We start from the raw sequence: 27,431 nt of genomic DNA on the forward strand, positions 1-27,431 counted from the left end.
AGTCTATTGATTACGGCCTTGTACATGAACAACAGGTACAATGAGTGGGACTACACGTAGCCACAATGAGGTTGGGGTGTGGTGGAGAAATGAAAACCAATTCAAGGCACCGCAATCATTTATTTCTTTATAATTCGATGTCAGGAGTAGTGTGTGCCTTGGTGATATTTGAAGGACCCTCTTAAAACAAACATTTACCCGCTCCGTAATGGCTAAAATGGAAGCGCAAACAAGGTCATGTGTATTCTAGTCTTTTGAAGGCAGGAAAGGAAAAATGCCAATTTCGTCAAGGCCCCACTTAAATCGTTAAGGGAAAGAGAAGGAAGCGAAATAACACCGAATAACTAGCTCTCTATATCCTCATCCCCTTCTCTCCTGTCTATTTCTCTTTCTCTATCAATCAATCTACCTATTACTTTCTGTATGTTTTTCTCTCTCTCTCTCTCTCTCCCTCTCTCTCTATCTATCTATAATTATTTCGGGGGGGGGGGGGAGGGGCTTCAGAATTTGTTCCCCTCACTGTTGCCTTAATTTTCACACAACATATGAAGAATGTCAAATCATAAATTGCCTGTCCAATTCCAACATTCAAATGTTTTACATCACATTGCAAAGGCTGTTAATGAACTGGCATACTGATTAACACATTCATTTATGAGAAACACATTCCAATGTCAGCACAGGTTTTGTGCACAATGTAAACAGTATTTCATTAGCGTATGGGTGCAGAGGTCAATATCAGAATGTCAAAATAACCACAATTACATGAAATTCAGGAATTATGTTCAAGTTGCAATTTTAGATGGTAACAAAGTCTACTTTTCTAAAAATTTGAACAAAAATTGCTTGATACTTCAGTTCACAAAATGTGCAACACCATATCTCTCACAATACAATGAACTTGATTGGAATTTTACAGGGATTCTACGTTAATCACGTATTCAATTTCACTGTGCCGTATTCCAGGCATTTTGGAGGTAATCCGTATGTTACCTACTGCAATATGATAGTCCTACCCACATAAAAATGATCAGTGATCGGATACCGTGCATTCCTACCGTAACTATGGAACTTGATAACAGCCCTCATCATTAGATACACATCCTGTTAGAGCATAGCCTTGTACTTGAATCTCATGTACGTTGTGCAATTCATTGTCTATGAATGTTTTAGGCATCCATAAATCATGCTTTTGTTACAATCAGGGATGCCAGTTAGAATTGATCAGAGGGCCTGAAAATCACCTAGAATTACATTTAGCTATTTTGTACACAAAAAAGCTAAAACTATGGTCTGAAAATAACTCACCAGGGCCTGAATTCAGGCTATATTGCCTGAAAACTGGCATCCCTGTGCAATGTACCTCTGTTATCCCTATCATGATCATTGCCATCATCAATGTGATCATCAATATCATCGTCATCATCATCGTAAACATCACTATCATCATCATCATCATCATCATCATCATCATCATCATCATCATCATCATCATCATCATCATCATCGTCGTCAATGTCATCATCATGTCATCATCATAATCAGTAATCACCACCATAAACAACCACTGCTCACATAATCACTACTACCACCACCATATTGCTGTTCATATATAATGTGGTTAAAAGGAAAGAAAAATGCACCAACAATGATCGTACAAGTCATACACCTTGGCAAAAAGTTTTTAGTCTCTTTTTGTCAGTGAAAAAGAGAAAAAGAGGGGGGGGGGGGAATTGAAATTTACTGTTCTTACCTTGGGATGGGATCTCTTAGGGAACGCCACTTTAGGATCGACCTGGTCGGAGAAAAGAAAAGAAAAGAAAGGAGATAAAGAATTAATTAAAAATATAAAAACATCTCTTGATAGATATACCCTGTTATTAAAGCCAGAAACTCTCACAACTTGAAACTTTCAGGAACTGTAAACAACAATTTTCACTGCAAGATATTTGTACAAAATTGTTTGAATTCAGTGTTGCATCAGTCGTTATTCAGAAAGAAGAACAAGGATTGATTAGAAATCTATAAACATCTCTTGATAAAAACTTCCCTGTAAATAAACCAGAAACTCTCACAACTTGAAGCTTTCAGGAACTGTACACGCCACGTTTCACAGCAAGGTATTTGGAAACAAATTGTTTGAATTCAGTTTTGCATCAGTTGTTATTCGACTATTTCACAGCATGAAAGTGTGTGAATTTTAACAAGCTACAAAATCTGCAAACATTCCGTGCACAGAAAAGTTTCAGGGATTTAAAGTAGTCAAACAGTTGTACAACTAACTATGCTCTGGTGACAAGTGCACCGCAGTCAATATCCTGTGCTAAACAACTTCTTAAAGGTAAAGACCAGTATTGGAAATGCCCCAATTTCAAAAAATGAAATGGAAGCTCTCATTACCAATCATGTGAAAGAATATGTTTTGACTAATACATGATGATACAAAATTTGCCGGGAAACCGCCTACTAATTCATATATTTGGTAAATTTGTTTCTCTCATGGTCTGTGAGAGATATAGGGTAGTCCCATATACATCTTTCTGTGTATAGTGCTTGTAACTTTACGAAGAATGGGCCAAATTTCTTATCATTTTGATGATTCCAGAACCTTGCAGATGCTAGATGCTAGATGATCAACCTTTTCTGATCGATTCCACAACGTTTCTTTCACAATGCAATCGCATGACCATAACTGGTCTTTACCTTTAATTTCAACCTGGACAAATGCCATACCTAACCCAAACCCTTTGATCAGGGAAGTGTTTCACAAAGACTAAGATCAACTTTCAATTGGACTTAACTGTGGCAGGCCATTCATGCCACTGGTTGCCCTAACCATTCGTCACTCAATTATGATCTTTAATAATGAACTATCAAAAAATGTAAATTCTGTAGATTTGTGACAACGATTTGTGCTTCCCTTGAGAAACCAATGCCAATTTAGAGGAAATAGTGGCATGAACGGCCTGCCATAGTTAAGTCCAGCTTAATGTCGATCTTAGTCTTTGTGAAACACCTCCCAGATAAGGTATATCAAAATATATTTGTAAAAACATTATGATGCCAAATACTACTGAGAAAACAATCCACTACTATTCCACCTTTACAACCTTCAACTAAAATAGTTTACAAGTTGGCAGTCAGAAGGGAGTTACTTCCATGTTTCAAATAATGACATTTAACATCCTTCTGGCTCTCAGCAGACAATATCATGGCCCAGGGGTACGTCTTCAATTTGGGAGTGGGATCGAACTGCGATCAAAACAGATCATATTCTTCCAAAAATATACACCTAATCAAAATCTGTACTGGAATGTGCATTGCTTTCCTTCATAATATTACAGTGACGGGTCATATCTGTTTCGGTAGCTGTAGAAAGGAAAGAAGCATGTTCGGCTCCTTAAAAAAAACATGGATGAATTAGAATCTGTGTGCCAAGGGATGTGATGTACACTTGCTGGATTTGATTGTTGTGTGTTAGTTGTCCATCCTTCTTATCATAAGCCGTTTTTTCAATCGCGCGAATCGCAAGCGGGCCAGAGGGTAAAAGGGGATAGGAAAACACGGTTTGATGAATGAGCGTATCAATATCAATGTATAATCAAAAGACGGTACCTTATGAAGGCCTTCTATGTTATCATCTACATGTATAAACCCTATCTCTCCCTTCTCCATTAAACAATCTTACAATATTTAATCTATCCATACAAGTTATTCTTGTGTAATCGGGAAATAAGATATCTTCCGGTTAAACTCTCATGTTTTGCATGACATAATGAGCATCAATAGCTATCATATATCCCTCTTTCATTCACCCTCGTTCTCTCTCTCTCTCTCTCTCTCTCTCCTTCCTTTTCCACTCAATTTTCATTGTCACTTTTCATCGGCCATTCGCTCTTCCCCCTTGTTTATCAAGGCTCGCACCGCGTACAAGGAATCCTATTCTAGCTGCCTCGCTCTCAGCTATTTACTCTGAACATGCAACCACGCTGAATCGCGCCAAAGTAATTTCCGTGATTGTTTGGCCCGCGACACCCAAAGGTGCTGGAGCTCCAATCGTGACATCTCGCAGGTAACGGGCTCCGGGTTAAAATGCAACGAGAGCGAGCCCCCCAGGTGAGCCCTCGTTGACGAGTCTTTGCCAGGTAAGAGGGCATCCAAGTCTTTGCACTAACCGTTAGCCTCTTTCAGATTCACAAGAGACTATAGAACTCACAGGCAGAGTGATTGAAAGTCAATTCCAGGAAAATTTAAAGACTCCTTTTATTTTGTAGAATCCACTTCGAAAAATTGTTCTTTTTCTTTTAAAACAGTAAAGCTAAAAGAATATCGTTTGCATACCACAATTTCAAATCTAGTTCAATCCAGTTAAGGATCTCCTGAGAGCACCAAATTAGATTTTCTCTAAAAACATAGGGAAAGAAAGTACCCCACTTTCCATCCGAGAAATCATGTAGACCTGTCTTGCCTCTTTCAAAAAGATCCCTTAAAATCATGTACTTCATCCCTCAGTAACAAAATGTGATATGCCTTTATTATGAGTTTATGTATTTTTCGTTCCTCTTAATGTTCTGTCATTTTGTAAGCACTATGGATTTAGCACTCCTAAATACTCAATATCATTTATTATCAAACCCCAAATATGCAAACCTATCAAATGTGTAAATGTAGAATAAAGTCAAATTACACCTGAAATCATGATGTAAATTGAAACTGAAAGTTTTAACTTTCCGACTACAGCATGGAATCTATTGTTACAAAATTCACTTTTCCGGGACAACAGACAAAAACCCCAGAACATGTTCCTTTTCATTTAAACAGGCAGTCTTTTTCATATTAAAACTTCAATTATGAATGAAGTACGTCACTATTTACAACATTTCACCGAGGCAAACAAAAATATTTTGTAGGTTAGTTCAACATCATCATCTGCACCTTCCATGCCTGTACATGAATGTATTATACTCCGTGGTTAATAATGGGGGAAATATGAGCGCTTCAAAACTAATTAATGAAATGTTTTTTTTTCAGATTGCTAGAGCAATATTTGGATGGTTTCCTGGTTAGTTGTATATACAACAATGAGTCATTATTAACACTTCACACAGACAAGTGGCGACTTTTTTTCTTTCTCAAGTACTTCATAAAACCAAGTAATGAACTTCTTGATTCTCTCTCTTCCGAGTCAAGATACATTATACTCAATCACAAAAAGTCATATTCCCACAAATTGTGTATGCTTAGTTGCTTTCCTTATGCGGTTATACTCTACAAGGAATTAAAATCTTTCACGCATAATTTTGGCTTGTCAACCTATTGTGTTTCTTCACAATCTGAACGGTAATCGGTTTTGTTTACGTGGAAAGCCACATGTAAATGCAATAAAGCTCAATGTCAGTTTTTTTCTCGACCCTGATTCTTAATTAAGGCAAAATCTTTTTTTTTATTTTGAGACAGGTTTTTAGTAAATACCAAGTAACAGATGGAGATATCCTTTGTATTGCACCATTGTTTGCTCGACACCATATTAAACAAGCTTTAATGAAGAAAGAAAGAAAAAAAAAGCGTTTCACATGTGTGTAGCAGCTTGTTTCCTGGTTCGTTACCATTCAAACTGCCACACAACACAGTTCAGTTTCCAACGCACAATTCTGTGTTTAGACTGTGCACATTGGCACACACAGAGAGGGGTTGCGCACCACATTTCTAGCTGGATATGGAGAGTGGTCCCTGATCGGCATGGCCAATGGGATTGGTGGTATCTATGTTAACGACTGAAGAAGGGAAAGACAAAGCAATGCTTCATACTTCCTGTTTTCATACCATGACATTATAATACAAAATTTAAATGCCTGTATCTCAGCGAAAAATGCACACATACTTATCAATACACTTTACTCAGCTTACAAATTTAGGTACTTTTTAGCATTTGGCAAGAAATGAAAGAGGTTGATTTGTGCATACCTGTACATGCCAGAAAAAGAACCTGAAAGAGAGGACAGCCTCTCTTTTTTGGAATCTTTATTTCTATTTTCACTTCGTAACTGTGACTAACGGATTGATTATCTCCAAACCTTTGTTTGTTTAAATGTAAACAGATTCTCTTCATTTCCTTTCATTGGCTTTCATGGGCATCGTTTCATGAAACCGTCATGAAGTGTACAAGTTCACAGAAATCCCATTGAAACGTGCTTATTACAATTAACACGCATTTCAGTAGAGTATCAGCAAACTAAGTTGTAACTGAGCTTGTATGAGGTTTTCATGAAATGCAGACATGGTCTTGATAACACCTTGCTTTGCATAATAGCCGAAAAAGTAACTGCCTTTGTCAAGTGTATGCTAGAAGTGAATTACCAGTTTCGATATGCACATCCTGGTAACCACAGTATACACAACCAAACAGATAATGCATGAATTTAGTAAAGAGAGCCATCAAAGACAACTGTTTCCCTAAGCAAAGATCATGTTTCTCTTGAATTTTGAACAGTGCTAGCTGAACTAGATTTCCAATCGAATCTGGTTTCCGAGCAAGAATCCTGATCTATCAGAGGGCACCTAGTGTTGTAATTTCTACCAATCTGTGCGTGCGTGTCTAATACAGTCATACCTGCCGAGCCATCTCTCGTCAGAAAGATTCGTTTTCAAACCAGATGGTGTGTGTATGCCTGTACTAGTAGTAGTAGTAGTCTAGAACCTGCCCCATTAGCCCAGCAAAACATGATTCCTACTTTCCCATCCATTTTAAATTTTGAAAGAAACGAGGATCAGTTTATTTCATATTTGATATACGTGGAACCCATAAATACGGTCCAAGGTAAATTTCAACACACATTTTCAAAACAAAATTTTAATTAATTAATGCAATACAGATGCTCAACATAAGGTAAAATTGCATTAATCAAATGATTATTTTTTCCTTCATTACTTCATTGCCTTAGATTATCCCTCATATCCAACATAAAAAATGAATAAATATATATGTAGGATCCACGCTGAAAAAGAATAGAAGGAGGGAACTAGAAACTTGAAATCAAATTTAATGTGCTTTTCTCTTACATACATTGTATCAAACTTAAGAATTGTGAAGCAGGATATTGAAACATGTACCAGTCAAATGTAATGATGAATAATGTTGTAAACTGCCTCATTAATCATTCCAGCTCTTGACTTCACCTTAAATCACAACTAGACTAGAGATGAATAATTGCTTCATAGAGCACTCAAAAATTATAAAAAGAAAGTGTAATGAATTACTGTACCTTTTTACAGTTCCATACTTTTACATGTATGTTTTATATTTCTCCTTTAAAATAGAGAGAGAGAGAGAGAGAGAGAGAGAGTTTATCTGGTGAATATACTGCATGCAAAACCAGAAACTTCCACAACATACAAACTTTCGGGAATCGTCAAAAGATTTCCACGTAAATGGCAAGGAACATTGCGATCTGCTGAAATAGGCATTCTTTCAATTGGGATTCAATTATATCATAGTAATAAATTTGTGAAATTTGCACAATTTGCGAACAACTTGTGCACGTGAAAGTTTCTGGTTTTTGCAGAATAAAAATGTCTGGTAGAAGACTACAGGGGCAGTTTAAAGTTACAGTTTTTGATCAGATGGTACCGAAATCTAAGCTCTCCCATATGGCTCTAGTGCATGGGTCTAAATTAATGCCATAAGAACATGCATCTAAACACTAAACAACAGTATGGTTATGGAAATAACTGGAGTAAAATTCTGCTTTTAAGAACAGGCCATCTCCAACTTTTAATATTTTTAAATATTCAACAGCTAGAGGACAAACATATGTCTCAAAAATCTCTGACCATTAGAAAAGATTGCATTGTTATATCTTTATCAAGAATTATAATCATTTCTCACAATCATTTCTTTCTTCATTTGTTGCGAAGTTAATAAGACAGGGAAATAGCTTGTGTTTGGACATGTATCTGCAGGAGAAAAAAAAACCCTGAAAAATCCTTACAACTATTATTCTATCCTCAAGTTTGGATATAAAAATTGCAATCGTTTTTGCTTCAGTAACATATCCTTTGTAGAAATCACTTTACGCACAAACTCGACTGATGAGACCCAGTAGGACACAACTCATATTATTGTTTAGCGGCCTTCTGGTTCTACAAAGGAGATATCTCCTGCATGTATAGCAATACTAATGAATGTTGACTCCCTGGAAGAAAAACATTTGTTTTCCAGTCAGCTCTCTACATTGTCTGAAGAGAGCAAGAAAGATGCAACTCCTATTATTGTTTAACTAGCAGGACCCGCGGAAATCCGCGGGATTCTAGAGGGGGCGGGGGGTGTAAATAGATATATAGAGAATGTCTAAATTAAAACCACCAAGAACGTTATTTGCCATTCAGGCCATTAAAAAATATACATGTTTAGCGTCCCCGCCCGCTTCCTTTTTGGGGGCCGCCTCCTATTTTTTTTTTTTTTTTTAAACAGCTTCCCCGCCCGCTTCCTTTTTGGGGGCTGCCTCCTATTTTTTTTTTTTGAAATTTTTTTGAATTTTTTTTTTTTTTTGAATTTTTTGATAGAAAAAAAACAGCGTCCCCACCCGCTTCCTTTCTGGGGGCCGCCTCTCCTATTTTTTTTTTTTTTTTTTTTGAATTTTTGTTTTGATTTTTTTTTTTTTTGATTTTTTTTTTTTTTTTAAAGAAAAAAAACATGAAAAGCACTGCTAAAATGTATTTCTGATCTTAAAAAAGAAAAGAAAAAAATTGTCGGCTGCCATCTTGAAAAAAAGCCTGAATGTCAGGGAAAATGTACGGAGCAGCCATTTTGAAAGAAAAAAAAAAAAAAAAGGGCCTCCTTCACATTTTTCAGAAAAAACAGGACGCTAAACATGTTTTTTTTTAAATTTGGCCTTATATAAAAAAATAAAAAAAAACGATCCAACTGTACCGGTAGTTATTCTTTAAGCCACTGGAACTGCGTAGAGTTCCGTAGTGTGGCGTACCGACTACGCAGAAATTAGGCTGCGTATTAATGGGAAAATAGTCCCTGCGTAGGTTATGCGTAGGCTGGCGTACAGGTTTGCTTATATGGTTGCTTACTGTGTGGAAAGCTTTTACTGCTTTGACGATCTGGCGTAGGGTAGCATAGTGTTGCGTAAAAAGGCGTACTTTCTGCGTCAAGTTTCTATGCTGAAAGTACGCGAAAAAAATTAAACATGTTGACTTGTTTTCGTTCATCTTGCGTACCCCTTTCTGTCCCTCAGCATATAGTAACGTAGGCCAGCGTAGTTGGTAGCAACACTACGCAACTCTACGTATTGACCCCACGCCAATTAGTGACCCGCAAGTGTCACAAATAAAGTATTAAAAATATGCTCATCTGACCCTAATTAAACGCCTAAAACCCCCGAGCTTTCGGGGGTTTATGGCCCCTTGAAACCCGTGGACCCCACGCCTATATTGTATATACACTCAACTCGCTGCGATCTGATCTCTCAACTTTGAAGAACGTAACCCCCGAGCTTTTGGGGGTTTATGGCCCCTTGAAACAAATATACACTCAACTCAGGGTTTCAGGTTTCCTTCTTCATAATTGCCTATTTAAAAAAAACAACATTTTTCTAGTTCAATAACTAAGTTTTCATGCATTGATTTGATGCAAGAACTGTAACATAATAGACCCTAGATTGTGATTATTTCTGACCATAAATTTCGATAATTATTTTTCAAAGTAAAATTTTCACAAGAAAATCAGACAGTCGTTTAAAAACGTAGACATTAGTAATACTTTTACTAATTCTAAGCTCAGGTTTCGTAAATCTATTCACGAAACTATATTGAAATCGCGGCAATAATGATGCAATCATGCAAACCAACAGATAACAATTTCAAAGTGTCAAATCTCTTCGACTCGAGCTCAGCTCAGCTCTACTCACACACATAACACTCCAGCGTAACTCCACGAAGCTCAAACACAGGCGCCGCAGGCCTCGGACGCCTGCGGTGCCCGGTGCCGGTGTTGGAGATTCCTCGAGTTACTGCACTGTGATGTGTGGTGACTGAAGTTAGCTTGCGACTGAATTGTCAGTCCAATGGTTTTCTTGTCAAAACTTTCCTTTAGAAAATGATAATCAAAATTGAGTATACATGGCCGTAATAATCACAAAATAAGCTTTGATATCATACCTCCATTCACGAAAACTATATAAAAATCGGGGCAATCATGATGGAAATAGGTCTCTAAGTTTGGACGTCGACGGGAAGCCCCGTGTATCTCTTGTGCAGCTACTACATGTATGCAAGGCACATCCTAGCTACAACAAAGCACATCCTATAGAAAGATGCTTTACTCTCGGTAATCCCGCCCTTCGCATAGAGCATTTAATACGCAACTTAATGTGAGTGGATAGTCATCGGTCGTGTGTCTACGGATGTAATGTTGAATATCCATGAGGTATCTCTGTCGTCACGCATATCCTGCATTATGCATATCGCGTCTGTTTTCGCCCTGGACGTCGACACGGAGGGGGACCTCGGGCGGAGTATAGCCAATTCGCTAGAGTAGACTCTCCCGCGGACGATGGCACCGGGCACGGGTACCCGGAGGGGAGGGTTCAGGAGGAGATAGCCGCACCAACTTCGGTCGGCGATCTCATTAAAAAACAATAGAAAACAAAGGCTCGCCGAGACGTCGCGCCCCCCGCGGAGCCTTAGCGTATTATTATTATAGATGCCGTTCTGGTTGTATGAAGAAGATATCTCCTACATGTATAGCAATACTAATGAATGTTGACTCCTGGAAGAAGTGTGATGAAGGGGGAGTCTCCATGTTGACTGATAACAGCTGAAGCAATATTTGGTCACGATGAGAGGTATTAATTTAGGTGCTGGAAACAGCAGTGGTCATTTTAATTACATGATAAACCACACACGCTTGGATTGGAAGGGAGTACTGAAGTCTAGTCCCTAACACTATGATCCGTGTATGGTCAGTGGCTTTACTTACAATGGGTCTTAATGTCCATGGTTTTAACAAAGACTGTGAATAAGTACAAGTGTCCACATTGGTCACTCAAGATTGACCAATCCTTTAAACAGAGACCCATCGTAGCATTGGTGTTAAGTTTTTCATAAAAGGCATGTAAAATCTCCTTGGTCAAAGCCTGGTATCTATTCAAACTATTGCATTCAATTTGGAACCAACTTGTGCTTGAGATCTAATTACCAAAGTCAACAAGTTAAAAACACATTTGTAAAATCAGGGAATAAGGGAATGCTATTTTGAGTCTTCACTGCATCCATAGATAGTTGCAAGAAGCATTATATCCCCTGCTGAAAGCCATAAGGGCACTACATATCGTCCCTATTTTCAAGAAGTGACGGTAGTGAGGAAAATCGTTACGCAAAGTGAATGCAATTTTTTTTTCACTACCGTCACTTCGTGAAAACAGCGACGATATGTGTTACAGAATATGAGTTAACTCTTCTTTCTCTGAACAGAAAAAATATCAAGTTAATCAATTCCCCATATATACTTGTAGTTCTCATGGTGTAGTATATTTGAATGTGAAACTGTAAATGGATATCCATAACATAGGCTATACCTAAGGCAAGCCCCCCCCCCCCCTCAAAAAAAAAATGTACAATAAACATCAATAGCAATGCATGTGGACCAATGAAGGGAGCCTCCCGCTATTCAAGTCTGTAATAAATGGGTCAAAATGGCTGCAAGTGCCGCATCGATAGAAATACACATCATCATCATCTCCCCACACCTACAATGCCATGCATTGTGAATAAGAAGAAAACTTCCTGCAGACACAAGATCTGGTGTAAAAAATAAGTGTGTCATCCCGACCTTTCTGATCTCTTTCATGACCCCTGGTCGTCTCCTTCCGATAAAGAAGACAAAAAATGTCTGAACATGAAAAATGACTTGCAGCCATTTTAATTTGAGCTGAGACTGAGAAAGAAAACAGCTTCGGAGGGGATCGAGTCCTTTGATTTCCTGCTTCAAGATTGCTTAATAAATGGACAAAGAAAAAAGTCATCAGCCAGAAATTAAGCCCTTAAAATATTCTTTGGGCATGCATATTATTTTCTGTTGGAGTTAGCTCTAAAATAAGATGTGGTAAATATCAGGTCACACTTTAATTCTGAATGTTCTCTAGGCATCCATTTAATCTGGATTGCTTCACTTGGGCTGAAACTGCCTCTTTTCTAGCACGTTAAAAGGTAATTTATAAAAACAACTTCCAATATCACCATTTCACAGAGCATTTTCGTATATGCACTGGAGGAAAAATAGTGAAATTAGCTGCAAATTACATTTTCTAATATAACATGTACATTTATTTCACATGGCTTTAGTTCCAACGGTTATCTTGACGTTCCGAAGCGATGGATGGATAATGTCATCACTGGCCACAAACCGTTGAAAACAATTATCTTTTATGCATAATAGGCCTTATATAATATAAGGTATAGGCTACTAAATTTAAATCTATCTCCATCACAAGTAAAGGAGAATTCTAGTGTGACTTCAGGGTTTGTAAAGCTAAACTAGAGAGAGAATTCAGTGGGTGCATGGATTCATGTTTAATTCATAAATGTAGTCCTTCTACAGTCATCTATTCATAAATTCATTCACTCATTTAATCATCCCATACTCGTTGCTGGGCCAAAGGCAAAAAGCACTTCACATAGTCTTATATCACAGACACTTTTATATTTGAAAATAGCTTCTAGGATTATAGACAACATATTGGGAGCGGGTGGGCTGTTCAGTGTTTTCACTTTACACATCTCAACAACTCAGATATTTCTTATTTCTACTTTCTAGTCATATTTTTAAACTCAATGATAGTCAGTCCTTTATTAAAAGATACATGAAGATCTGGTAAAATAAAGTGAAACGGTGCAACAATTGTCTATAACAAAACACATGTAATTCTCATTTAGGCCTACTGATGTTTTCACTTTTCTATTCTAAGACACCATAGAAATCCTGGCAGTATTATTATGACCCTGTCCAAGCATTTCTCGCTTAACTAGATACTTGAGAAAATAAAAGACATTTCCCTATGATTCACAAAATGAAGGATACCATAGATCAGAAGGTTACCATCACAACCTGCCATTACTGGGAGCCTCGGAGATATATAGGGATCAATTACCGCTCTAAAAACAAATACCATTTCTCTCATTAGCAGCAAGCTAATGGTCCACACAATCAAGACAATGCTCCAATACTAAATCCCTCTTCGTCTTAATTGACAGTCCATTCATCTAGTAGTCTACCAAAACAGGCACGATGAGATGAGCCTTGCCAAAAATAACATGACTGACAATGTAATGATATACAGAGATCTTGTAAATTTTTCAATGATAAGAGTATGCACAAAGTCTGACTGTAGTCTTATCTTTTAAACCATAGAATACTGAGATCGAGTATGGGGATTTACATGTATACCAAATTATATACCAACCAAAGTATACAAAAATCGAACTGCATACATTGAGTTAATAATATCAAACGACTGAATTAAATAAAACTGTGACATCACAGTAGAAGTAATTCACCCTTTCGAAAGTAACTAGAAGAAACTAAAGCTAACACTAACAAATTTAACGAAGGGATCATGCACTTGGGGTGCTCAGCTGAGGTTGACTCTATTCTTTTGTGTTCACAAATAAGAAGTCTGAAACAACAGCGCATGCCAGGAATTCCGGCCCGAAGAGCGAGGGCAGCAGATGAAACGGACAGCGGGGGATCCCCAGCTGCCAGCAGTCAAGATAGCTCTCCGGACGGACGGACGATGGCGTTCCTTTACATTTACAAGCTCAACGTCGTCGCTTGAACATTTTTGAGTAATTGAAAGGAATTTGGAATAACAGGGTCTTAACTAACACAAATAAACAGCCATTTTGTTGATTAATCCAACTAGCGTATTTCTAAATGAGCCAATTACAGTAGTGAAACTCTATATTTGTATGAAAGAGCTAAGACAAAAGGCGAAGCACTGCATTTTACCCTGACATGGAATACAGCGCCTTCACTACTATAAATGGTAACTTACATGTGTAAGTTTCAAATGGTGGAAAACCAGAATCTTTCATGACATGAATCTTCAGCAAATTATTAACGATGGCTATTTCAGCAGCAAAGAAATTCTCGCACACTGCAAATATTAAGTGATATACACTTTAATTCAATCATTTAGCAGCATGATATCTGGACGATAAATGAAAATTTCAAAATATCCATGCCTGCATGTATGAATAAATGTTCCTAGTTTTACGGTAATGAAATTATATTTTTGACTCCACGCGGGATCAATCATTAGCAGGAATGCTAATAACATGGTACATTTCATCCCACTTGGATAAATACATTCCTTCGTAATATTCAACATCACTATTCCTGTTCCAAGTACAATCTTACACATTACATCACGTCTCTGCTGCGGAACAGCCAATCGTCATCACAGACACACCATTCCCAGCTGACTGCCATGTGTCAAGTGTAGGACAACTTTCTTTCATGCGAACTACCCCCGAGGGGAATCGCATGCTCATTAGCCTAGCTTTCTACATTTTCTTACTATATCCTACCAGCCTACACACAATGACTTATTCAATCGACATCATTCAATATCTAAAAAAAGAAAGCGTAATTAAAGGTATAGATATGAAATTCAAGCTGAGAATTAAATTCAAGGTTTTATTTTAATGATGCTTCTCTGTGAAAAGCATGTTCTCTGTTCAATGTAGCTCTGAAAGTTGCCTTCCATTTCTTTACTTATCCGGTTACCGGTAGTTTATTTATTAAAAATCATAAAATAATTATCATTACAGCCTCAATGTATTTGTACAGGTATGCTCTGATGGGCATTTGGGCTTTACAATGTATGCAATTTTTTAGCAAATGAATTGTATCATTTTGTAATAACGACAAGGATGTTCATACATGTTAATTTAAAAGATTCAATTTGAGACAGCTTAAGAGTGCAATTCCTCACTGAACATCAGCTTTAACCAAGTAGGTCCATTAAACATACCTAATAGCTGACTGTTGATTGATAAATGATAGAAGAACTCTATTCTGATAAGGAGTATTTCCATGGGCATGACAGCTGCCTTCATTGTAGCTACACTGTAGATAAAGAACCGGTATTACCTCTCAAAAAATCAAGAAGAACTGAAGGTGGAGAGCTTCGGCAGCTGGCACGGATGCATCAATACCATGGGACCCAGTTTGAAAGGACAGAATGAGGATAGTAACATTAGAATACCATCTCCCCTTCCCCCGACTTTAAATTGACAATGCGTGTGATGTCATTTAAATCTCGCTGAATTGGAATGAGCTGCCCCTGTCCCCCTCATTCATCCTAACCCCCTTCCCCATTTCCCAACGACCGATGACCCTACAGTTTGGCTGATGTCATTTCAATCGGGTTGAATTGGAATGAGCTGACCTTGTTGCCTCATCCTTCCCCTCCCCCTTCCCCGCTTCCCAAAACCGAACAGTTTGAATGATCAATGACTTAACTTGTATGTGATGTCATTTCAATCGTGCTGAATTGGAATGAGTTGACCCCTACCCTAACCCCCTTCCCCCGGACCAAACAGTTTGACTGATCAATGACGTCAAGTGTACGGGATACAATGGTGGAAATTGATAGTTATCTTGCCATCAGACATTATGGTTCTTTTGCGATCTGCATTATTCAGTATATGCTTTCTTCTCGGAGACAATATGGAGTCTTGCCATGCACTTTGTGTGTCTAGATAACATATTTGATGCATTTGTCTTTTGTACTGCTTTGTGTTGAATGAAATCACCTCTTACACTACACTACATGTTTGTATGTTATCATGTGGTGCTTGATTTAATCTGAAGCACTTCAAACTTAAAGGTGATATAAATTTCAAACACTTTTTTCAAACTTCTCTTGTTGAAATGTACAAAAAATCCTTTCTGAAATGTTGAGGATAGAAAAGATTTTGAAGGTGTCAAGCTGAACACACTCATATGAGAAATGTTGAAACAGTGGAATGAATCTTGCAGTCTCATCCCAAATGATTACCGGAAATACTGGAAGAAGGACTGATGAAATGTTATTGTTTTTTTTTAAACTGTTCTGCCCAATTACTCTTTCATTGATACTGTGTTTGATCATCTTATAGTATTTTCTTTATTGGGTGTGCCCGGATCCTGAAATAGCTGTAAGTAAACTTACAGCTCACCAGGTCAGTTTAGAGCCTTGATTCCAGGCTGAAATAATTGTTACCTTCTCAATTACATTCTTTGATTGAGTCTAGAGTGTGCAGACTAATGTCACATCTCATTGCCAGGTTCAATTTTTCTTTCTTTAAGATACGTAGCAGTACGAATGGATGTACTCTACTCTCTCCAGACTCATTCATTCATTCATAAGGTAAAGAAATATTTGGCCACGAGCTCTGAAACCCAGGCTAAATGAAAGTTATAATGACTCTGCCGGTCTTCCTCTTTTCTTCTCAATGAATGTACTTTAAAAGAATGACCCCCATGGAACAACTACCATGCTGGCAACCTTCCAAAGAAAAAAAATTGAAACAACTTCCATTTAAAAATTGTACTATTTTGTTTGATAAGTAATATGTAAATATGTAATGCAGCTAAAATGACCAACAAAATTGCATGTAGCTTCATAAGCAAGTTTCCTTTTAATGCTTTTACCAATCTTTTTGGAACATATCTGAAAGTACCTCGTTTTAAAGCAATTATACAATAGTGAATACAGTTTGGCATTTTGGCAAAACACACACATATTTGCACACATGGGACTGTATGCCAGAGTGAGTTTGCAATCACATACAAGCCTGTGGGAATATCAGTCAAATTATGGCTCTATAATATCCTAATTTCATGGTTTTGCAAAGAGGGTAATGAACCTCAATTAGCATGCTTTGAATGATAAGCTGCTAATGGATCCATCTTATTAGAGAAGATGCAACTTCTACCAATCACGTTAGCCCAAAGAACCTACAAAAAAAACACATTACCACAACATACATGTAGATACCACATGTATAAATCCAGGGATGGTATTGATAAACATGTCTTCTATCCTGTTACACTTCGTTATCAAGTTAATCATTATGTTTGACTTCTTTATCAAAACACTCCTATCTTTTTCATCATGCATGTTTGCAAATAAAGGAATGTGGATACAACATTACCATAATACAAACATGAACAAATCATAATATTGAAAGTACAACATGGTAAAAATCGACCTCACATAACTATTTTCAATCAGGGACTTCAGGGCGATACTAAAAGATACTAGCTCTCTTTTCGGGTCATGTCCAAATGCTTGTAGAATTCTTATAAATGTCTTCCATCTATCTTCAAGCTATGCTAGAATAATATTGTTTAAAATATTTCAACTGGATGAATCTAAGGGTAATATTACTGTACTATATACATGTAGGGTCAATTACATATAAAAGAACCTCAGTATGACATTGTAGAGACTAGATATATGCAGTTCCCTGAAACCTAATATCAACATATGAATCTATTTCTGCTTGATTGCCAGGAGATATCATACGACTGTGACGCGAATACATATCAAAGTGGCCTACTGGTCAAGTGCAGCAAAATGCTTTCGGTCAATTTTCCAAGACCGTCACTAAGCACCTGTCTCTAACCGGCCAGCGGCGGCATCTCGCCTATATCTTCAACCTTCTACGTTTCACGCCAAATCACTTAGATTGACATGGGACGATGCGCCTCCGCTCGCTCACGGGCCGCTTCCTAAAAGGCTCTCCTGATCCCTCAACAAGAAAAATGGCCACTTGCTTGATCAGCACTGCAGCTAGTCTTCACTCAACACTCTGTGGATTACTCACTGCCCTATTGCCACACCCTGATGCCACAGTCCGAGGCACTTGTCACAAAAACTTATCAAAGGAATTTTTTGTCCAACATTCAATTTTATCAAGCATTATGAATCATTGAAGCATTACTGATTGACTTCCTTCTAGAGGTTCAATGCCCCGACTGCCAATGGAAAGGTCTGCAATACCATTCTTACGACCCCTAACATATGACCTTTTTCATTCATAACTTGAGCTTAGCCTAGATTTGCATCTCCATGCTAATGGCATACAGTACAATTTGTGTTTTACTCAACATTCAAAGTCATGAGTCTGTAAAATTAACATTCAAAACCATGAGTCTGTAAAATGTTACATTCAGACCCACGAGCATGTCAAATGAGCAAATGTCAACATTATCAACAAGGAAGAAAACCTCGACAAAAATCACAAGTGACTATTCAAGACAAGTAACTATTCCAAGACTATGAACTATATTTAGCCCTGTGGAAGGGATGTCATGAGATGGAGTGCCCGTATTTATCTGAAGGCATACGGAACAGCACCTGAAGTAGACACTCTTTTGCTTATGATTCACGGCTATCTGACCTGCATAGCTAAATACCCTTCAGGTAATACTCGCCGCTGCCGCCGCCGCCGCAAGGAGAGTATCCCCAGCCTTCTTCTTACTCAGGTGAGCTAGGTATCTCAGGTAAGCGAGGTCAAGACAGGTGCTTTCATACCATGAATGAATCATGCTGGTTTGTAGTGTCCATCCATTGATGACTACCCCCACCTTGGCCTCTTTCACACTAGCATGACTATATGCTGATTTGTATGATAACTACATTTACAATTTACAGCTAAGTATGAAGTGAAACAGAGAATTGAGCAATGTTCCAACATTGTCTCAATCAGGGTCCATCTCCATGTGGTATGATAAAGTAATTCTTATTTTTTCTTTTATCTGAACACTACCTGTATATAACAATACCAGGTCACATTCCAGGGTCTATCTCTCCAATGTGAACACCATTTCTTACCAAGGAGATAATCTTACGATAACCATATATACACTGTACATGTAACTGGGCGGGGCGGGCATATAGTGAGAGAGCCCTGCATGATCTGAGCTGACCTTTGCTCCTATGACCTTTCACCATTTCCCTAAATACCAACTTCTTAAAATAACTGCTGAAAACAAGAAGAGTTTAACTCTGTATCAAATAATATATTATATAATATTAATATGATTTTGAAAATGCCTTTATGGCTCTGTGCAGACAATATGACCTTCCTTGATCAAATATAAAGTTTCTTATCCCATGTTTTTTATACCCCTTTCGCAATATGGATTTCATAAGTGATTCATCATCCTACTTTTCCTGATCTTCATAAATATTTCCTCTTGTATGAAAGAGCCAGTGCTTAGTGTCCAGCGATTGATGACTAGCCTATCTATGACAGTGTTTGGATGAGGTGTACCAAGGAGGGAGGGATGGGGGATTCTAGGTGAGGCATGGAGACTTGTCCTCTGATTGACCGCTCATTCTAACTAGTGACTCATAGCTGGACGTCCATCCATCCATCCATCATCCATTATATCATCCCCTAAGCTGAGAGCATGAAGGATGCTATCTCTATGCTCAGTGTTATTACTTACGTCCAACTGGCTCTCAGCTGGAGACATCTACATATATCAGCAGAATAATCAAATGTATTTCTTTATATTTCTTGACTGGTCTGTGTGACTTTATTGCTCACTTCAAACATGAAAATGTATCATACTCAACAACCACGAGCATCTTTTTTTTCTATCGAATCATCAAATGTAACCAAAGTGAAAAGCTGATTAAATTTGAGTCAGCATAGCTAGATAAGACAAGAAATTCAAAAGGTATAACTCTGATTTTTCATTCCTACAACAATTGCTATGTGCTCTTCTTGTAAGAGGGAATTCAGTGCCATTGAGAATACATGTACATGTATAGATGTATACTGGTAAATGTAAATGCATTCTTAGTCTTTGCTCCAGGAAATCAATTCAACACATATGTGTGACAGTCTTGGCTTGAATAGAGGCTACAGGTCTGTATACCCACAGAAGAAGGCTGAGGCCAGGCCGGTGTGAATGATTAAAGAGCCTTGTTTTGCCATCGAGCTTTAGCCACTGTGAACTAGCTCCTTCATGGTTTCACCTGATAGCGGCCAGTCCTTAGGTTATGATTCACACGGAGCTGACCTGCATCTTAAACTACATCTACATCTCGACTACGAGCTTTGTATCAATACATGCATGTACACAGAGTGAGAGAGGGTGGACTGGCTAGAAAGCAATTCATACAGGTTGGGTCAGGTGGGCCCTGGTTGATGGAAGGGGGGGGGGGGATTTGTGGACGAGGGTTGGAGGGGAAATGCAAGTTTAATCACCTCGAAATAGAACGTACATCTACACATCTTATAGGCATCATCCACATTTATGAGGTATTCTTGAAGCAAATAGTTGAATTTTTAAGCCTTTTTCATCTGATGGGAATAAAAAATACCATTAATTCAGGGTGTTAGTCTAAAGAATGGGATTCAAATCCCTTCTTATATTCTCAGTAACCCAGTGTAAAAGGTTATGGCTTAATGTCATTGTAGCTCAAAAAGTAAAGTATCATGTACACTGTACAGTATACCGGTTGATCCAAATCTATAATCATTTTCAACTAATAGCTGATTGGATTATATACAATCATGTGAAAACATAAGATTTAGAGTTAATGGCAACTCTGACAACTTCATAACAAATTCCAATGTATTCATATATCCACAAACTGCATTTGATATTTATGAAAAATGGAATTCAAACTATTTCAGCATGTTCCCAGGGTGTGTATTGGGAGTAAACCCATTCATGAGTTTGGATGCTATGTATGTATGAATGAAGGATGAGCTTAACGAGTCGAGGGAACTTCCCCTTGCCAGGAGAAGAACTGTTGAAGTGCTCATTAATATTAGATGCGACTGCTGAAAGGAATGCCCCTAATCAATTCAAGACCTTCGTCTCTAGATGGCCATGCTCCGTCATTCTCTTTCGGGGGAGACGGACGGACACAGAAGGGTTCCTTGGATCACCATATCAGCACATGGTCTCATTACTTATGAATTAAGTTGTTTTCTTACAAACATGCATTAAATCCCTATCTGGTTCAAACGCTCCATGGTCAATATCTCACACTGACTAAATCATAATGTCAACCCTGGATCAAACACCATACCTGACCTCAACCCTTACTATAAACCTAACCATAAACACAACCCTAACCACAAACCTAACCCTAAACACAATCCTAACCATAAACCTAACCACAAACTGAACCATAAACCTAACCATAAACCTAACCCTTCACACAACCCTAAACACAAACCTAACCATAAACGCAATCCTAAACACAAACCTAAACACAACCCTAACCATAAACCTAACCTAAACACAAATTGCAACTCTCACCCTATAAAAGCTTCATGTACATCTTTGATAGTAAAACAAAATAAACATATTCTGATGCGAGACATAGTCAGAGGGGTTATAAAGCATGCACAGGTATTTGACTCCATTTTGGTGTACATGTAGCTGGGGCCAACATCATATTTAAATACATGTAGATGGACATAGTGCAAGCTACCCCGTATATTAGGCCAAATTATTTTCAGATTTTGCTATTCTCCCTCATGCGTGCTGCTCAGGCTAATGCATGAAACATGTAGTGTGCTCAATAGCATGGCACTATACTACTAGCCTAAGTGAATGGTTGCACAGCACAGTTGCATTAGGATCGATGAGGTTGACGGGTGTAAACAGTGGGGTAGTGTGGTTTACTTTCGCAGTCGACAAGTGTTAGAATATGCATGAGAGTTTCTAAGAATATACTTTCATTGTTCTTTCATAACGACCATCGTCTGTTGACGTTCTGTTTTTAAGCCACAATCTTGCTAAATCTGTGGCTTTCTCCACTTCCATATCTCTCATAATCTTCTTTTCTTTGCCTCATTAGTTCCTGAATTCAAGGCCCAGCATCATATCGATAGAGCTATTATGCTTATTCACTTATGTAGTTCCCCTTCCTTCTCTATCCAGCCCATCCTCAGTAACAACATTACTCTTCGACATTTGTTCTCCAGATCAGGTGAACTTTCCAAAATTCTGATTGACAGCTAGTGCATACAGAGAATAAACCCACAAACAAAACGATTCCCGGCTAGAGAGGGTGGCATTTGAAAATCAGGCAATCGTAACATTTGACATTTCAAAAGACGGGTCAGTTGACCGGGAAAAGCTAGCCAACGTCATACACCAAATCTATTTACATCAATGCTCATGCAGGACCTCAAAAAAACAATATCCTCCATGAGTCTTTTTCCACGCTTATTAGATTTCAAATGTATTTTTATACAGTGAAATGTTGGAAACATAAATTGGAGGGGGGGGGGGGGGGGGGGGGGGGGCTTTAAATAGTCTTTGAAAGCAAGACTCCACTGTGACAATATGCATTGGACCCTGGGAAAAGCCTAAATCTGCTTGACTGTTTATCACAAGCAGCTTATGGATCGTATAAATACCAAGAGAGTGAACACAAATGTACATGTAGTCTTGGGCTACAATATTCTAAACCTCAAACTACGATTATCAAAGGTTGTGGCTGCAAAACTATAGCCACAAATTGCAAAGGGAATTCACAATGCATTGGGGTCTATCAAAAGAATCATAAATGATATTTTGATGGGGTGTTGATATGAAAATGGCACGGGATCTGTTATCGTCGATGGATCAGAATTTGATTTGTTTCATCGGGCGCGATAGAAGCTGGCTGGCTGGCTTGTGAGCTAGGGTTCGTGTGACCTACTCACGTCATAGATGATTGTCGTTGGATGATATCAAACTAATTACTGATTACATCAACAGTCAAGCGCAAATCAATTTCGGGGTATCGTCCTGCTCAACAAGCTTCAAACACAGCGGTATTGGCATTGTTCAATGTAAACAACAATGATATTAGAAAGCTTACAGGCCTTTCTCTCATTACTATGGTTATGGTAAATGATAGAGAACAAAATTCTGATTTCTTCTACAACTGCAAAATAATTTACAATTCATCTATGGCTGTGTAACCATATATATGTATTCATCTGTTACACTTTCCATCTATCTTTCTCTCTCTTTCTAATTTCCTAAAATATTTATTTGTTTTAATTGACATATTTTGCTAATGTCTGGACTTATAGTAACCTTTGTCTTTTGTCCTCTCTCCTTTCCCCTCAGTCTCTATCCCATCTTAAACTCCTTTCCTACATGTACGACTGAATATTTAAAAATGTTCAATACATGATTTTTTTAAATATTTCTTAAAGTAGATTAATAGACAATTCAAGCACAGGAGGAGACTTTCCTGTTACGTGGCGACTTGAATGCTGCATGTAATTGAAAGAATGCACGGATGGCCAGTTGGCTTGTACTGCAAGGCGGGGACCGATGATGGCGGCGACAGCCATCACGACAGACAGAAGGAAGCTAGACCAAGATGGATCTTATAGACCAAGGTCAGCTCCGCTCCAATATCAATATCACAATTGCTACATGGCCGTCTCAACATGTATTGATCCTCACAGATTTCGTGAAAGGAGATTAGTTGGCCGGGATGCCGTCTTGTCTCCGACGGCAGACCCTTTTCGTCAGCGACGTTCCACAGAGACGGGTCTCTATCCCAGACAAAAAACTACCAAAGAGTCGTTGAAAACTGAGAAATGGATGCACTTGTTTATGGAAGGATGCTGCAACTACGATCGGTGTAAACGATGATTTGTCATGAGATGCGGAAGAGCTGTAGAGATGGGGTAAGGGGTAAATGGTTTGCCAGGGATAAACTACGGGCTATAAGGCAGCCGAGGACAGGTCAGGATACGTATATGAGAAGAGTTTTTTAATTGGATTTGTTGGGTATGATGGGGTGGGGGTTGGAGAGACAGGAGGGAGCCATGCACAGCCAGGCAGGAGTCAGTCAGCATGTGCTGGCATACACATGCTGACCAGCAGTCAAACAGAGGCTGCTAGCTCAGAGGAAATGTGGGAGAGGATGAGAGGGCAGAAAAGTAGGGGGAATAGAAGGGGAAGAGAAGAGGGGCAGGGGAGAGAGAAAGGGGAAAAGAGAGAGAGAGTGAGAGAAATGAAAGAGAGAAGAGGAGAGAAAGAAGAGAAAAATGAGTGAGAGACCGATTAAGACACAGAGAAGAAAAATAAGACAGGCAGAGATGGAGGAGAATAGGAGAGAAGGGAGGGAAAAGAGACGAGAAATCAAGTTTATGATAAGAGGAAGAGAAAACAATACGAGAGGGAAAAAATAAGACTATGACAGAGTGAAAGTGAAAGAGACAAGAGAGAGAGAGAGAGAGAGAGAGAGAGAGAGAGAGAGAGAGAGAGAGAGAGAGAAAAAAAAAAGACAGAAAGGCAGGGAGGGAGAAAAAAAGTAGAAAAGGCCTACGGTATCTAATGTGTATTCTAATGTGTATAATACTCTAACTTCTAAGCAGAGAATTGCATATGTATGAACAAGCCGAGAGAGAGAATAACATAAGTAACATGAGCTACAGGGAATTACATACAGGCCGAGAATGAAAGAGATAGTGCGGTTTGCGATTCAGCAACGGGGAGTGTCTGACTTTGGTCGCAACCTTGACTGTGACTGGCTTTTTTTGTAGCAGTCCATCAATGAAAACAGAGCAGGAGACAGGCTGGCAGCCCAAGAGCATTAACAGTCTATACCCTGGTAATAAAGCCAGGATGAGTAGCAAGCCGAGCTCAATGTAAGACGCACATTAGAAGCAGAGAAATATAAAAGCCCTACATGTACATGATGAACTCCAAAATAAAATCTTTTACTGTAAGCCGTTTTGATTCAAGAATTGAAAAGGTTAATACAGAGCACTGAAACTAATTCAGTCATAAGCTTTTAGTTTGTTTTTATTCCTGTCACAATTTTATCAAATGAATTTGTTATTGTTATTTCTATTAGATTAGCATCCAAGTTAAAAGTACATGATAAATAATTAATCAGTGTAAGTATTGTGTATACTAAATAGGCCTAAATATGGCAGATTTGAGTGGATCTAGATGTCTACAAATAGGACTACACAATAACCCTGTTCTCCAATGGTGTTAGTTCTTTAAAGTCACTGAATAGTCGGCTCTCATGGGGAATTCGACACCGTTCGGGTGTTTACCCAATAACAGGTGTTGTCAATCACCAGGGTTGGCCTTGAGTTTTATGACCATTGGACCTTATGTAATGCTTTGATTTGCCCGAAGACTCTCGAGCTCTCCGAGAGATTAGGGGGTAATTCTTGACTGGACTATGGGTTTGCTGTGTGCAAATTTGTACCCCCATTAATGGTATTTCCACCAAGTCTGGTGTCAGCGAATTATGGCCTTCTGCACATGGAAACTGGCGATCCACTCCCTTTAAGTTGTTCATTTTCAATTTTCTTCTGTGATTCTCAACTTGCAGAATGATTTCAAAATAACAGAATAGAATGAAAACTAAAGGCCTATTTTTATAAGGAAAGAATGTAATGCTTGACAGATGCACAATGCAGGGAATGATCATGCAAATTCAAGGCAATTAAGTTGGAACAAAGAAACGGGCATGAGATAGCTGTGGTCCCATTCCGCTGATTGATTACAGACAAGGGCAATGGCAAATCAACTACAAATTCAGGGTGACCAGAGCTATATATATAGTGTAGAGACAGCCTGCATCTTCCTGTCTGTTTTCCATCACAACTTGCGGAAGGCAATTGGGATCATGATTACAGAGTCACCAACAACAACAACACCAACATAGGCAACGAGGCCAGTCAATGGAAGCCAGGCAATGGTATAAGAAGGCAATATGTACATGTTACAGGGTTGGATTGGACAGAAGGATGTGTGTCTCCATCCACACAGCAGGTGTAAACAGAAACCTCAGGGTTCAGGGGTCAAAGATCCCTCAGGGTCGTGTGGATCACAAGCTGAGGACCAGCCCTGTCTGTCCTGCGACCTTGGTTGGATGCACTTTCTCCAGAATGACCAGGTAAGTCAGTGACCTGATCGAAGGTCAATCTCTGACTCTGTTTCTCTCTCACACACACAGTCACACGCAGGTGGAAATCTCAATTAGCACCGTGTGTAATAAGCCTATTACTGTGGAACTATAGGAGCACTGGAAAAAAGGTCGTTGGGGTAGGTATGACCTCCACTGCTGCTTCAGTCAGTGCTGACCGTATGCTGGCCTTGAGTAGGTCTGCTGTGCTACAAAGGTTAATGATGCAGTATATCAGTTATTCATACTATTCCCAGGTGGATGGATCAATCATCATCAGTCACCAATCAGGCAAGAGATGTTCCTCAAGAGCACTTTATAGCACCAGGTAGAAGCTTAGGGTCCATTCATACCACTCCATATAATAGGCACTCATCTATCACAAAGAGGGACTTCATGTGTGTAGCCTACATACATGCATGTATCAGTCTTTGAGTAATAGGCACAATAAATCTGTTTATTTGTTATTGTGCCGAGAATGGGAAGTTTAAGTAGAGTACTACAATGTAAACACAAGGTAAAGACATGTTGAAGCATCATGATCACTTTTATAAAAAAGATTTCTCTTTCTTTCTCTCTCTCTCTCTCTCTCTCTCTCTATTCCTCTCTCCTTCCCTTCATTCCTGTCTCGTTCTCAAATAATATATATATACCTTGTTAATTCAATTGTGAATGGAGTAGGCCTGTTTTGTATGGCCTCTGTTAAAATCTAAAAGCTATCTTGGAACTAGGCCTAAGTGACATGGATATTTCAATTACTAATCTGCATTATAAATACAGGTTGGAAATTATTCCAACACTCGCAGAGCGGAATACCTCAACTCAATAGCCCTGCATGGCCTATTGAGCAAGAACTTTAAAAAAAATGGTTGAGTTTCATCAACCTGGATATATCAATTATCACTATATGTAAAGACACCAAGGTTGATGTGGAAGGTCGATGTGGAGGGGTAATTTGACATGTCCATTTCAAATCTTATCACAAAATAAGGCAAGTTTTTAAAGTCCATTCTGTTGATTTACATATGGACAGAGTGGTACAGGGGTCAATCCCCCCCCCCCCCCCCCACCTCCCTCAGTGCTATTTAGGGTACGCGTATACGTGTTCCCTCCCTTTGAAAGCACCCCCTATCTCCGGTGTGTAAAGTCATTACGGGCCAGACTTTGTTGCATAAAAAGTACCCCTTTACCAGAGATTTTGGGAACATGCAAGCGGTCTCTCAAAACTGTTAATAGACTGGTTGACGCATATGTAGACATGCAGAATCATTTTCTCTTCTCACCTCTAGTCCTCAACCGTTTGAAGATACCCTTTTTTTCCTGTCTTGGGTGGTTTCTTGTCTTCCAGGAATATGACAGTTATACTTTCTTTATTTCGAGATTTGTATGTCTAGTGACTCTTTGTCTTCCAATATTATTTCTTGATTAATCCCCTTTGATGCTATCAGCCCCACAAGCAAA

General features: G+C 38.7%; 1 protein-coding gene across 1 annotated transcript in view; it reads right to left on the bottom strand.

The window, feature by feature from the left end:
* Nucleotides 1-1,669: 1,669 nt before the first annotated feature.
* Nucleotides 1,670-27,431, bottom strand: part of LOC115926787 (RNA-binding protein Musashi homolog 2-like) — a 44,785-nt gene continuing 19,023 nt past the window's right edge. The window contains exon 5 of the mRNA XM_030992131.1: nt 1,670-1,795. Within this exon, the coding sequence (XP_030847991.1) occupies nt 1,685-1,795 (111 nt within the window). The 3' untranslated portion in view covers nt 1,670-1,684. The remainder of the gene's footprint in view (nt 1,796-27,431) is intronic.

This window comes from Strongylocentrotus purpuratus, unplaced genomic scaffold, assembly GCF_000002235.5.
Source record: "Strongylocentrotus purpuratus isolate Spur 01 unplaced genomic scaffold, Spur_5.0 spur5_scaffold_2, whole genome shotgun sequence".
Lineage (NCBI taxonomy): Eukaryota > Metazoa > Echinodermata > Echinoidea > Camarodonta > Strongylocentrotidae > Strongylocentrotus > Strongylocentrotus purpuratus.